Source organism: Gigantopelta aegis, chromosome 6, assembly GCF_016097555.1.
Source record: "Gigantopelta aegis isolate Gae_Host chromosome 6, Gae_host_genome, whole genome shotgun sequence".
Taxonomy (NCBI): domain Eukaryota; kingdom Metazoa; phylum Mollusca; class Gastropoda; order Neomphalida; family Peltospiridae; genus Gigantopelta; species Gigantopelta aegis.
In genome coordinates, this window is record NC_054704.1 from 99502843 (window position 1) to 99518027 (window position 15185).

At 36.7% G+C, this 15185-nt stretch overlaps 1 protein-coding gene across 1 annotated transcript; it reads right to left on the minus strand.

Annotated features, from left to right (window-relative positions):
- Positions 1-6: 6 nt before the first annotated feature.
- LOC121376127 (leucine-rich repeat-containing protein 59-like) lies at positions 7-15158 on the minus strand (the record flags this gene model as incomplete). The annotated part of the gene is made up of 5 exons (XM_041503928.1): positions 14984-15158; positions 2517-2576; positions 1705-1968; positions 1272-1344; positions 7-131 (listed from the first exon to the last, which is right to left on the minus strand). Coding segments are annotated over exons 1-5 (615 nt in total), but the record flags the coding sequence as incomplete, so codon positions are not given.
- Positions 15159-15185: the final 27 nt, after the last annotated feature.

The window sequence follows — 15185 nt, forward strand, 5'->3', positions numbered from 1 at the left end:
TATAAGCACGGGGTTATTTGCTGCCTTTTGAACTTCATATTCCTGTCTTCGTTTCGCCTTTTCTGCCTGCTTCTCCTTTTTCTTTTGTTCTCTCTCTTTTTCCTCTTGCAGTTTTTTAGCTTTTTCACGTTCTGTTATAAACAAACAAAGAAAATAATAAAATGCATTTTTACATTCTGAGATAATAACAAAAATCCCTGTCAGTGGGCCCGACCCATTGGGCTATTTTTCATTCCAGCCTGTGCACCATGACTGGTTTATCAAAGGCTGTGGTATGTGCTATTCTGTTTATGGGATGGTGCATATAAAAGTTCCCTTGGTACCAATGGAAACATCTAGTGGGTATCCAAATTACCAAATGCTTGATATCCAATAGCCAATGATTAATAAATCAATGTGCTCTAGTGGTGTCGTTAAACAAAACAAAAAAACTGAATGAAACTTGTGATCAGGGCGATACTGGGATAATAAATATCTGAAGTCCAGCAAAGAAACTGTATTTTTATAGAAAATGATGTTAACTAAAGAAAAATAATCATAAATGTTTTGCCCAAATAAACAAAACTGTGTATTCTATGGGTTGTGCATATTTTAAAAACAAGAAAAAAATATAATTTTCATCCCTACCCACCCAAGAAAAAAGGCCCACCTCCTGTTGTTTTGAGGGGTTTTGTAAAATGTGTTTTTGGTTTTTTTAATTGTCCTGTAAACATATATGTGTGGCATTTCCAATATCCTGAAAGTATAAAATCAAATAAAAACATTTTCCACCCTCACTCCCATTTAAACAAAAAAAGTTACTAAATGAAAATGTGACTGGCCTCAGTGGTGTCATGGTTAGGCCATCGGTCTACAGTCTGGTAGGTACTGAGTTCAGATCCCAGTCGAGGCATGGGATTTTTAATCCAGATACCAACTCCAAACCCTGAACGAGTGCTCCGCAAGGCTCAATGGGTAAACCACTTGCACCGACCAGTGATCCGTAACTGGTTCAACAAAGGCCATGGTTTGTGCTATCCTGCCTGTGGGAAGCGCAAAGAAAAGATCCCTTGCTGCCTGTTAAAGAGTAGCCTATGTGGCGACAGCGGGTTTCCTCTAAAAACAGTGTCAGAATGACCATATGTTTGACATCCAAAAAATCTAAAATCAATGTACTTTAGTGGCGTCGTTAAATAAAACACTTTACTTTAAATGAAAATGTAACATTTACTTTATTATGGCAGTGTGCGATTCCCCCCCCCCCCCCCCAGCCCGAAACAGACCCAATGTACCTCTTTTTGCAGCTTCTTTCTTTTTCCTCTTTCGTTCGATGTCATCTTCAATGTTTTTCATATACACCAAGACCTATCAAATGACAACTGAAACATTAATATACAAAAACATACATGGAAAAAAACCCACAATGGTTATTTAAAACGCATGAAAAAAGAATTCCACTACAGTGGGTACTGGGTTCGCAGCATGGTACCGGCTCCCACCCAGAGCAAGTTTTAATGACCACTACACCCTCTTCTCTCTCACTAACCACTAACCCACTGTCGCGGACAAACAGCCCAGATAGCCGAGATGCGTACCCAGGACAGCGTACTTGAACTTTAATTGGATATAAGCATGAAAATAAGTTGACATGAAAGGTACGGTAATTAGCCATTATTAGGCATTTCAACTGATTTTCACTTTGTAAAATGTGCCCCGATTCTGTACCTTTTGAGCACACATTCGGCATTCTCTCTCATCCAGACAATCCCCTGCCGTTTTCTTCAGCTCCAGCTCCAGAGGATTGTCCTTCAAGTCAAGCCACTTAAGTTTCTGCAGCTGACCAAAGCTAACAGGGAGCCTGACCAACTGGTTTCCGAGAAGATCGAGGTGCTGTAAGTTGCACAGGTTACCAAAATTGTCCGGTAAATCAGTGAGGTGGTTCTTACTGAGGTCAATCTTCACTATGTGAGTTAGGGAGCAGAAAGTGGTCTGAAATGTAAACATGTAGAAAGATTAAGAGAGAAAGGTTTTATTTAATGACAAACTCAACACAATTTTAATTAGTTATATGGGGTCAGAACAAATTTCATACATTTATAAACTTTACTGAACATTGGTTTAAGACCATGTTATTTAGTGCCAGTGGTGTAGCCGGGGGGGGGGGGGGGGGGGGGGGGGGGGGGGGGGGGCACGACATGGCCCCTCCAAATCCTGGGAAATTAGGGGTGATCAGTGGCGTACTCGATATCATTGTTTACTTGGCTGCCAGGTGGCCCCCTGCCTACGCCACTGTTTAGTGCAGAGGAACATTTTCCTGTGAACACACATATATAAATAAGGTTAATACATACATATATAAATAGGGTTAATACACACATATATAAATAGGGTTAATACACACATATATAAATAGGGTTAATACTAATAATAGCAAGAAATGTATACGACTGCCATAAAAATCAGTTTCAAATGGATATTATTTCACAAATAAAACCTCAAAACCCTAATAAACCCTTTAAACAGCAATCCTGACTTACAGGTAAACATGTCAGTTGGTTACATGACAAATCCAGGTGCGTTGCTTTGGGGATTGACACCTGAAATTAAAAGAAATAAGTAAATGCAATGTTAAGTATGATAAATATGGACGATGCATTTTCGCAAAATGATGCATTTTCATACACAGCACTACTAGTATCACATGTATGTTGTATTTTTCAGGTGTTTTTTGTTACGCGTATAGGCCAAACTCTCTTTCCAGGAAGTATTTAAAGATGAGAAAGTCGGCTATTCGAGGACCATGTGGCAAGATGTTTGTTTCCTTTGATGTCAAGTGTACGAAAGAAGGCCCAAACAAATTAAAGGTGGCAGCCAAAACCAAAAGTTGGATGAGGGCACTGCACCACATATGGAAGTCTTTCATATGAGATGGCCACTAGAAGATGGAATCAGTGAGCGAGCGATCATGTGACACTATGTTATGATATAGGTCAACAACCGTAGTAAACTGCTATGAGAGTTTCCCGAAGTTTAGCTGAATGTGGGTGCTGTCGGGTTACTTACTGCAGTATGTGTGTTAGTGATTATCGTTAGCTGAATGTGGATGCTGTCGGGTTACTTACTGCAGTATGTGTATTAGTGATTATCGTTAGCTGAATGTGGGTGCTGTCGGGTTTCTTACTGCAGTATGTGTATTAGTGATTATCGTTAGCTGAATGTGGGTGCTGTCGGGTTACTTACTGCAGTATGTATATTAGTGATTATCGTTAGCTGAATGTGGGTGCTGTCGGGTTACTTACTGCAGTATGTGTATTAGTGATAATCGTTAGCTGAATGTGGGTGCTGTCGGGTTTCTTTCTGCAGTATGTGTATTACTGATTATCGTTAGCTGAATGTGGGTGCTGTCGGGTTTCTTTCTGCCGTATGTGTATTAGTGATAATCATTAGCTGAACGTGGGTGCTGTCAGGTTTCTTTCTGCAGTATGTGTAGTAGTGATTATCGTTAGTTGAAAGTGGGTGCTGTCGGTTTCTTTCTGCAGTATGTATATTAGTGATTATCGTTAGTTGAATGTGGGTGCTGTCGGGTTTCTTATTGCAGTATGTGTATTAGTGATTATCGTTAGCTGAATGTGGGTGCTGTCGGGTTTCTTTCTGCAGTATGTATATTAGTGATTATCGTTAGCTGAATGTGGGTGCTGTCTGGTTTCTTACTGCAGTATGTGTATTAGTGATTATCATTAGCTGAATGTGGGTGCTGTCGGGTTTCTTGCTGCAGTATATGTATTAGTGATTATCATTAGATGAATGTGGGTGCTGTTGGGTTTCTTTCTGCAGTATGTATATTAGTGATTATCACAGGTGGACCAGTTTCGGTAGCATAAGCATTTGGTTCTAAAGCATATCAATATTTATAAATGGACAACTGTTATTCAAATATATACTTTTTTATTAGTATTTCTACACTTCACATGCATTCCTTGGCTTTTGAAAAACCATGGCGAGTGAAAAATTGCACACCTCAAAACGCTTATGCGAGTGAAAAATCGCACTCATCAAAATGCTAAGGCGAGTGAAAACAAAGCATTATTAACTGATGAAAAAAAGAAAGAAATGTTTTATTTAACGACGCTCTCAACACATTTTAATTACGGTTATATGGCGTCAGACATATGGTTAAGGACTACACAGATATTTAGAGAGGAAACCAGCTGTCGCCACTTCATGGGCTACTCTTTTCGATTAGCAGCAAGGGATCTTTTATATGCACCATCCCACATACAGGATAGCACATACCACGGACTTTTATATACCAGTCGTGATGCACTGGTTGTGAAGAGAAATTGCCCAATGGGCCCACCGACTGGGATCGATCCCAGACTGACCGCGCATCGAGCGAGCGCTGTACCACTGAGCTACGTCCCGCCCTATTAACTGATAAAGTAATTGGTACATGTAAATGTAGAGACATGTTGCAAAAATTAGCCAATAAAAAAATCATGTTTTCTTCTAATTTAATGTGGTTTGGTTCATTAGTGTAGTCTTTCTTTTCCCTTTTAGGAATGTAGTTATTAACAAAATTCAGGAGCAGTGCTATAGAAATATAATGATGACATAACTGATGCAGACAATTTGATTTTTTAATTACAATATGTATTATTCAGATAATTTGATGCACACAATAACAGATATCTTTTCAGTGGTAGATGGTTTGATGAACGTGCAGCTAAACATATATAGGAATTAACATGTCTTGAATTTCATTATTATGTACAACGAACATGATTAGGATAGTTGGGATGGAAAAAACCCCACTGATTCTGAGGAAGTGGTTCAATTTGAACTACGACCCAAGCATCTCAGGTATGCACTACTGACTGAATTATTATTTTTTTGAAATAACTTGTTAAACATAGGTCTACAATTAATTCACGTGGCAATTTTTAATTCAACAATTATGCAACCAACACGTCATTTGACCTACTACTACCAGTTACAAACGTTATTGATCTACAACGGTCCCAATGTTGTTGATAATAATAAAAAAATACAAACTCCGACAAAATCAGTCATTACAAAGGATTTAATTCCAAAAGTGGGATGCCATAATAAAAAAACCCATAATTTTAGACACCATCATAAATGTGAAACAAGCTGTCAAGTAGACCAGCGTGTGTGTGCAGCCAGAGTTCCAGAAGTAAAGATAATCTGACCCCGATAGCTCTGATTGGTCAATATGCCACATAGTACTGCACATCAAATCATGTTCCAGTCACATGGTCTGTGACGTTCTAACAAACATATTGAAACAAACAAAATTAAATAGTCGGCTATAATCATTGATTACTGTTACTATATAAATAACAGATGTACATTCATTAACCTACATGTATGGTTGAAATACAAATATTTAAATGAAGTTTTATTTGATTTTTTTTTTAAAGATAAAAAAATTTAAATAAAATAACAGACGTAAAAAAAGAGAGATTTTTGGGTTTTGTTTGCAAATGAAACCTACTTTTGAATTCTCTTTGTCTAAATTTCATTTCTTTTTTAAAGAAAGTAGAAAGTTACAGACTTTTCACTTTCAGGACCTCACGTAAGCTTTGTATGCTAACAGTTAAGAACTAATCAAGACAATTTTACCAACTTCGCTGATTTCCGTAACAAGTTCATTTGTGTAGGCTACAGAACCGACTATTTAATTCAGTTCCTTTTGTTTCAAAACTATATGAACAGTATAAATGAGTTAGCTGTATCAGATGTTATGATCTATCACCGTACAAAAGTGGACGGTTTCTAAATAATAAATGAAATAGGCAAAGGAGTTTTGATTGGATTGATTCATCTTCAAAGATGTCTATTAAACCAGTGTTTTCCGATCTGTATAGCAAAGATAAGTACCAGTCATATATTAAAAGCTTGCATGGTAAATAGTGGCAATCAATATACATTATTTTACGTGCGCTGTTTGTTAAGTGTAACATGCGTTATTTTTCACACTCACCAGACTGAAATTACATGCGCGCGATCGCACTCGCGCACCTTAAAAGACAAGGTCTGCACATAAGCACAAAATGGCTGCTAAGTAGCTAAGTTTACAGAATGTGCGTCAAAAACTGTAGCAGGCATCAGCAGTAAATATTGTTAACTACGTAACCTGTTTCGGTGAGTTAAAAGTTTAGTGGTATAGCTTACAGCAAAAACTTTCCAACACAAATGTTTTCAGTGTTTTATCAAAACATGCACTTATAATAATTTATAAAAAAAAGTATTTGAAATATTTTAAGGCAAATTACAAAATGGATCCATCAAGAACCAATGTTAATGGACAACATTTTAGGAAAACGATTATAAATATTTTTTATGTTGTCTTGCAATCATGTTAAAAGTTGAGCAAATGAATGGCTATAATGGTAAATTTGTTTGGTTAAAAATATAAGCTGCATTCTGAGTTTTAATAAATATATAAACAGATATATCCAGAAAGCTAGTTATAAATGTTAAAACATAAGGACCATATTTTTGGCAAGTATCTGTAAAAAAGAGTTTTACCAGCAGACGCCTTGACAATCATGTGACTTCAATAAGTAGCTAGCAGTACAGCTGAGAACAGACAAAAATTGTTTTTAAAATGAAGTTTTCTTTAAAATTACAATCGGTATACAGGCTGGTAGGTACTGAGTTCGGATCCCAGTCGAGGCATGGGATTTTTAATCCAGATACTGCCTCCAAACCCTGAGTGAGTGTTCCGCAAGGCTCAATGGGTAGGTGTAAACCACTGGCACTGACCAGTGATCCATAACTGGTTCAACAAAGGCCATGATTTGTGCTATCCTACCTGTAGGAAGCGCAAATAAAAGATCCCTTGCTGCCTGTCGTAAAAGAGTAGTCTATGTGGCAACAGCGGGTTTCCTCTAAAAAAAACTGTGTCAGAATGACCATATGTTTGACGTCCAATAGCTGATGATAAGATAAAAAATCAATGTGCTCTAGTGGCGTCGTTAAATAAAAAAAACCGTACCCAGCTGAGGTCCAAATGCCAAGTTCGGTATGTTAATTTCGCCCAGTTTCAGCTAAGAGAAAGTAAACCGCTGATAAGGCATTAATATTCAAGGACAGAAAATTAACTAATATTTGGTAATGAACAAACAGAAGAAAAAAAGACTTTAAAACTATAATAAATATATCTATTTTGGGGGACGAAACGACTTGGTACAAATGAGATTTAGGAGAAACCAACCCTGGGTGATATAGGAGTAAGGGCAAAACAATGCAGGGTTTGAAATGGTTTTAGGGCGAAACGACCCAGAATCACCCGAAGACAAAAACATAGCCTGAATGTTAATGCTGAGGTGTACATTGTTCATATTTGGCACAAAGATACATCTCAACACGATGCATTTATAAATGTTACAAAAATAAATGTAGGAAAAAAAAAATTGAGAAAAAATTGCATTAACATTCGGTACGGCTATCTGTTTTTGTCTTCGAGCGATGTTCGGGAATTCGTTATGTACAGCCCGAACATGAAAAATGTGCTTTTTTTAAAAAACATATTTTTCCTTCCTTTATTTTTTTTAACATATATACGCTTAATTGCCGTAAGCTTGCCACAAAGCATGTGACTGTTTACCCGTGTCACTTTACACAGTGAAATTTAACTTGAAATATAAAACATGTACTGATACAATTTTAGAATGTTGATTATATAATAAGATTTCTAGTCTGTTCAATTTCGATATTTTTCAATAATACTTATTATGATTCGTAAGCATAACCAATTTACACAATGCTTTCGTTGGAAAACGTAATTTCGTAAAACTTCGGGCATATTCGTTATCTGTATGGAAGCATTTCACATTTATAGTCCTTCCACAGGGAACGCCTTTTTTCATGCTACGGAATTTACTACAAGTTATTTATTTCTGAACCGATTGTTTTCTAAATTGCACACAAAAATAGCATTTTACTTTTCTTCTCACCGGTTTATTATAGTAGCACATGTAGCACGTGCTACGCTTCAGGGGGTCCCACGGTGAGGCATTGTGTACATTTATATGCATCGTGTTTAGGTGTATCTTTGTGTCAAATATGAACAATGTACACCTCAGCATTAACATTCGGGCTTTGTTTTTGTCTCCAGCGACATTCGGGCTCGGGATGCAAATAGCCTGAACCCTGTTTACTGGAGGGTGCTTCACTTTTGTTTACTAGAATGGATTTGTTTTACGTCCACATTGTTGATTTTTGACGTTAACAAATTGGAATTTATTTTGTTTCACATATCATAGCTAAAAAACGTAAAATAGTATTTCCGTAAATATCGTACTCATGTCTTTGTTAGGTGAACGCAGTTTGGGACGTCGATGGCAAAGGTATTTGACATCAAAGAGGATTGTTGTGGTATTAGAGTGGGAATCTTCGACTGCCGTTTGTAGAGAGGATGATTTTCCACGATCACGGAAAAACGGACGGAATCGCGTAATTTGGTAACTGAAACGGAATTCGCAGTTTTTTAAAAATAACCTTCAAAAGTTGTATTTCTGGTTCAAGCACCATAATAAATATTTTTGGTAGTTGTAAGATTCAATATTGATAATATACGCATAATATTTTTGTATGCGAACTTTCATGGAGTGCACAGTATGCCTAAACACTTTCAGAACTGTTCATTCTCGGAAGTTACGCTTAATTGCTGTAAGCTTGCCACAAAGCATACATGTGACTGTTTACCCGTGTCACTTTACACAGTGAAATTTAACTTGAAATATAAAAATAAACATGTACTGATACAATTTTAGAATGTTGATTATATAATAAGATTTCTAGTCCGTTCAATTTCGATATTTTTCAATAATACTTATTATGATTCGTAAGCATAACCAATTTACACAATGCTTTCGTTGGAAAACGTAATTTCGTAAAACTTCGGGCATATTCGTTATCTGTATGGAAGCATTTCACATTTATAGTCCGTTACACTTGGAACGCCTTTTTTCATGCTATGGAATTTACTACAAGTTATTTATTTCTGAACCGACTGTTTTCTAAATTGCACACAAAAATAGCATTTTACTTTTCTTCTCACTGGTTTATTATAGTAGCACGTGCTACGCTTGGATCATAGTCATAACGGCCCCAGTACTAAACGGCCTTAACAATAATTGGTCAAAACGGCCCTAAAAAAGTCTAAACGGCCAAAGTGAAAAAGTCAAAACGGCCCTTAACAAAAGTCAAAACGGCCTTAGATATAATACTTTAAAAATGTATTTCATCTACACAAGTGTCAAGATTGAAGAAAGATAACTGTGCAAAGACAGTTTTTATAGTACGGTCTCACTACACGGATATTATCTGCGTCTTATTTATGTTTGAATAAACAAAGAGTTTAAAATCTACATATGTGGTTAGTGTACTAGTACATCTGTGTTAATATGTAGATTTTAAGTACAGGTAAGTTTTGGAGAAACATGAATGGTTATTATTATATCCATTTCAAACACATCACCCGAGCCATTATACAAGAGATTGCACCAAGCAAAGGGCGTCCCACCCCAACCCTACCTCAAAGCCCAAACCCCCAAAATGAGAGGGAACGCTAACAAATACATTTACAATGAAAACTATTTATTACAAACAATGGTTGCATTAAACCAGTATTTTATTGATATTTAAGGAAGAGCTCTCTCAAGATTAACTCACAGCGATTTTTTTTATTGATTTTTTTTACCCAGGGCAGAGGAAAAGTTACTCCTGTTGATTTGACAATTAACAAAACCGCCCGAGCTTTAAAACACTCCGAATACCTAACCGATTACCTAATAAAAACACGAATGGTATCATGAAATGTTTGTAAAGCAGATTTTATACAAACTCGATACACTCACTGTAGAAGTTAAAAGGCTAATAATTGCTGTTACCTGCCGACGGTATAAAAGATCGGTCTATCGGTCTTTTCAAATACAAGGTCAATTTGTGGTCTTAATTATATTAGTAAATTGGGGGACAGGCCCGTTGTGGCCCCCGGGTGAGCAGCGCCACTAGGAACTCGTTCAGACGATACGCACACACCAGGAAAGCCTAGATGTCCACTACCCCCCCCCCCCCCCCTTTCCCTTTCTGTGATTGAATTATTAAAATAATGAATTACAGGGCGGGCATGCACGACACCCCGACGAGTAGCGCCACATGGAACTCGTCCGGGGGTCACGGCCGGGTCGGTCTATCAGTGTTGTTAAATAAAATGTTAATTGGTGGTCTTAATTACAATAGTAAATTGCGTTGTGTAGGCTAATAAATTGTTACCAGTGATTCCGTTGTTTTTATACATATTTTTGAACTGCCTGTGGTATAGGCTATATTGATTACTAATTATTACTAATGGGAATTAATGTTCAGGGCCGTTTCATCATGGGGCCGTTTTGACCGCATACCCTACGCTTCAGGGGGTCCCGCGGTGAGGCATTGTGTACATTTTCCCCCTCTCCCTGAGGGGGTTGCAAAATATATATCTTGGGAATTGGGCCCCACTGTTATTCGTGCTACAGGCCCTGCGGATCCGTAAACCGGCTCTGAATATACAATTCAAGGCATTTTTTTTATTTTTTTTAAAATAAATAATGTGGAAACTTTAAACGATCGACAGGACAGTGCTTAGTTTTGGTTCACTATCACTGCCCTGTATCCAGCTTGACCCGACCTCATTTGAATATGTAATTTGTGCACAGGGCACGCTAGTTAGGTTACAGAGAAACATACATGTGTAATCGAGCGAGTAGGCTACTAATAAAAAAAAATTGGCAACTAATGTAAGATTACGAACAATGCATTACCAAAATTCTTGTTCATATTTTCGTGAAAATAGCAGGGTTTGTCAACGGTGTGTTGTTTATAAATGAAACTTACCCATAGAACCATGTCCGGTGTATCAGCGCACTTGATAATTTGCTGAAGTATACTTAGGAAGTTGTCATGTTGTTGGTGTTTTTAATGAATTAAAGTTCAATTTCTTTTTCATGGTTAATCAAGTATCAACATATTTATTGTTAAGGGTGTAATTAAATTTGTTTTAGAATTATCAATAATTATATCATAATTTCAAAATAAATCATTCACCTGTTTTCGTGTATATAAACGCGAAGTAGGTCAGCCATATTGATATTAAGAATGTTAAAACCAGTCTGAAAACACCTTTCCCGCATTTTTAAAATTATAGCACAGTATAAATGTAATTATTTTTGTTCGGTTATTTTTATTTAAACTGAAAAGGAAAACACAGACAAATGCAAACAAAACGAAAATTTTACACCTTAATTGACAGTCATTCCAGTTCACAATTGTCACATTGTTGTAAAAAATAAAAGAGAAATAAGATCCACGTGTGTGCACAATCTACCCGAGAAAAATAAAATTCATGTAGGCATCTTAGCCATGCATGACAATGAACATGTATGCATCTGCAGTACTGTGCTACTCAAAAAAATGTTTCCGAAACTGATCATGAGATGGGTCATGTGTGATCGTTCATTTTCATAGTAATATTTTTAACAAGACAAAATAAAAAAGTACTAAAATAATTTTGGGATAACAGTGTAGCGTTTATGGGCTAAAAATGAGGTCATAGGCGGTCTATAAATAGCGGGGTCAACGATCCACATCTACTGCGCCAAATCACCGGACATGCAAATCGTTTTGGATACATGGGGGTGCCTCTAAAATGCACCATTTTAAAATATTTATTTACTAGACATAAAACAATTTGTGGTGTATTTCAGATTATGCACGGCTTCATTGGTGAGAGACACATTTTATTAAGTATTTCACAGTGTTCACATAGAAAATGGTCCTTGAATGCTTAGGTGCGCCGATACACCGGACAGCACTGTAATCCATTAGATGAAATGAAACTGAAAGCCACACAATCAACAATTATTTATTGTTTGAATTTAAGGGAGAATGGATCTCTTTATTATTATTAAATACAAACAATAATTAACTGCAATTAAGTTTGTGGCTTTGTTTTAACTGCGGCTTATTTAAAGGTGCGGTTTATACACCAGTGCGTAGTACCAATTAAACATTACTTAACTTCTTTTCTTTTAAAGTTTGTTTCAACAAAAATGTTTACAGGTATTTAAAAAAATAGCAATAGTAAACCAGCTCAGAGCTGGAACAATAAAACAAATGTATATAGTTTATAACAATAAAACATGACACTAATTGAACAAAATAAACGAAAAAAAATGGAATTTGCAAAAATGTTAAACGGAATGTGGTAAAATCTGCAATGGAAAATCATCCCCTCTACGTTTGGTGAGCAGAGATTGCAAAAATAATACATAGCTTGGTTTCTGACTGTAATGAGAACGTCATAACCATCCAAATGTCCATCTAGCTCTCTTACAGTCAGAGTACACGGGCTAGATCAGTACAACCGTGTCCGGTGTATCGGCGTGTCCGGTGATTCGGCGCACTTGGTATTTTGCTTAAGTATGCTTAGGAAGTTGTCATGTTGTCTGGGTTTTTAACGGATTAAAGTTCAATTCCTTTTCAATGGTTAATCAAGTATCGACATATTTATTGTTAAGGGTGCAATAAAAAAAAGAAAAAAGAATTTCGAAATAAATCATTCACCTGTTTTCATGTATATAAACGCGAACTAGGTCAGCCGTATTGATATTAAGAATGTTAAAACCAGTCTAAAAACACCTTCCCGCCTTTTTAAAAGTATAGTAAACAGTAATTATTTTTGTTTGGTTATTTTTATTTAAACTAAAAAGGAAAATACAGACAAATGCAAACAAAACGAAAGTTTTACACCTTAATTGATAGTCATTCCAGTTCACAACTGTCACATTGTTATAAAAAATAAAAGCGAAATAAGATCCATGTGTGTGCACAATCTACCTGAGAAAAATAAAATCCATGTAGGCATCTTAGCCATGCATGACATTGAACATGTATGCACCTGCACTCAAAAAAACGATTCCGAAATTGATCATGAGATGGGTCATGTGTGATCATTCATTTTCACAGTAATATTTTTAACAAGACAAAACAAAAAAGTACTAAAATAAATCTGTGACAACAGTGTAGCATTTATGGGTTAAAAGTGAGGTCATGGGCGGTCTGTAAATAGTGGGGTCAACGATCCACACGTGCTGCGGCGAATCACCGGACATGCAAATCGTTTTGGATACAAGGGGGTGCCTACATTTATGCACCATTTTAAAATGTTTATTTACTACAGACAAAACAATTTGTAGTGTATTTCAGATTATACAGTGCTTCATTGGTGAGAGGCACATATTATTAAGTATTTCACAGTGTACACATAGAAAATGGTCCTTGAATGTTTAGGTGCGCCGATACGGCTTGCGGTGAACTTGTATGGAAAACTTACTCATATTGGGAAAAATGCAGTGAACTCGTATGGAAATCCACAAGTGAACTCGTATGGGGGAAAATGCAGTGAACTTCTATGGAAATAACAAACTGATATATCCAATACTGTATGTACAGCAACTTGTGTGTAGTTTTTATGCAGAGTTCGACAATCCGTAAGCCTGACATCCGTGGTTAGTGGTTTTTAAGTTCGAGCTAATGAGAAACACAAAACATGCATGCACTATTTACGGTTTCTGTTGCAGGAAATAAGTCTAATGACATGCGTGTTTTGATTGGTTTTTATTACCATTTTTGTTCATCAATTAACAACGCCGTTATATTCTTTCCTCTCACTAACCACTAATAACAACTTAGTCAACTAACCCACTGTCCTGGACAGGCAGCCCAGATAGCCGAGGTGTGTGCCCAGGACAGCGTGCTTGAATCTTAATTGGACGTAAGCACGAAAATAAGTAGAAATCAATAATAAAAAAACTTCACTCAGAACCATGGTAGACACACCGTGTGTGGTTTGTCACCGACCAGTAACAAGACAACGGAAAGTGTACCGCCCGTTCCCCCCATTAGTTATCGATCTAAAGAGGGATTTTTTGATGGGGTATATATAGAAAAGTGGGGCATGGGGCCCTAACCCTAACTCTATCCCTAACCCTAACCGTAAACTATTATAAATGATGGGGGGAACGGGTGGAGCTCTTGCCCAAGACAACATCACTCTGTGGAATGTGACTGCAGTCGACAGGCAAATAGTTGACTGATGGTGACATAAATAAGAAGCATGTATACAAAATAGACATTTAAGAGAAATATCAAACTTTAAAGTATATCTGCATATCCATACATCCCCATACGAGTTCACCGTTATTTTTTACATACGAGTTTTCCGTTCATACGAGTTAGTTTCCATACGAGTTCACCGCATCCCGCCGATACACCGGACAGCACTGTAGTGCATAGGTACTTGATGACAGGATAATAAACCATTTCCAAATGACACTAGTACATGATACGGTGGTTGCTGCATTGAGTTAGTCACTGTGATTAAAAGCCCAATGTCCGATAAACATTCAGTACTTTTTTTTTCTTCTTTTTTTTAACAACACCCTATCCTAAGCATTTTGATTCGCGTTTTATTCCCGGCCATGACAAAATGAGGATTTTACCCCGCCCATAATGCAAATTTTAAAACACGAAACTACATGAGAAAAATGTAAAAAAATAATCAGGTATTAAAAACACTTCATCAGGACCATAATTATTTCAAGTCAGTTTTCAAATTTATATTTTTGCGTTCAGTGTAGGGAAAACGCTTGTTAATAGGTTAAGCCGTGTAACAATATAGGCTACGTGCTAGTGGTTATCATTATTATTTTGTTCCTTCTTCTTTTTATTTTCTATTCCTCTTTGACAACAGCAATATTTTCAAGGGTTTGTATGTAAGCTAGTGCGTGCTAAGAGGGGTTTTTGAGGGGTATATTGTGGTATATGGACAATATTTAAATTATCCTGTCATCAAGTGCCTATGCTGTAGTGTAGATGTTGCATAACCAACGTTACTGTAAATCATACTAAATCGTCACAATGTGGATCTGCTTACCAGTTCTTTTACAGGTACTGATGTTAAGTTATGTAAACTTAAATCTAGCTCATTTCCATCTAAATAATCTCTAATATTCTGATCCTTTGGCATTGTTTCTGTTTCAATGTGTTTAAGAACTGGTGTAGGAAATACTTCTTTAAGTACTTATCAGCAGAACTTTGAGTCTGACACTGACACGCTACACATCAAACGGAAGTAG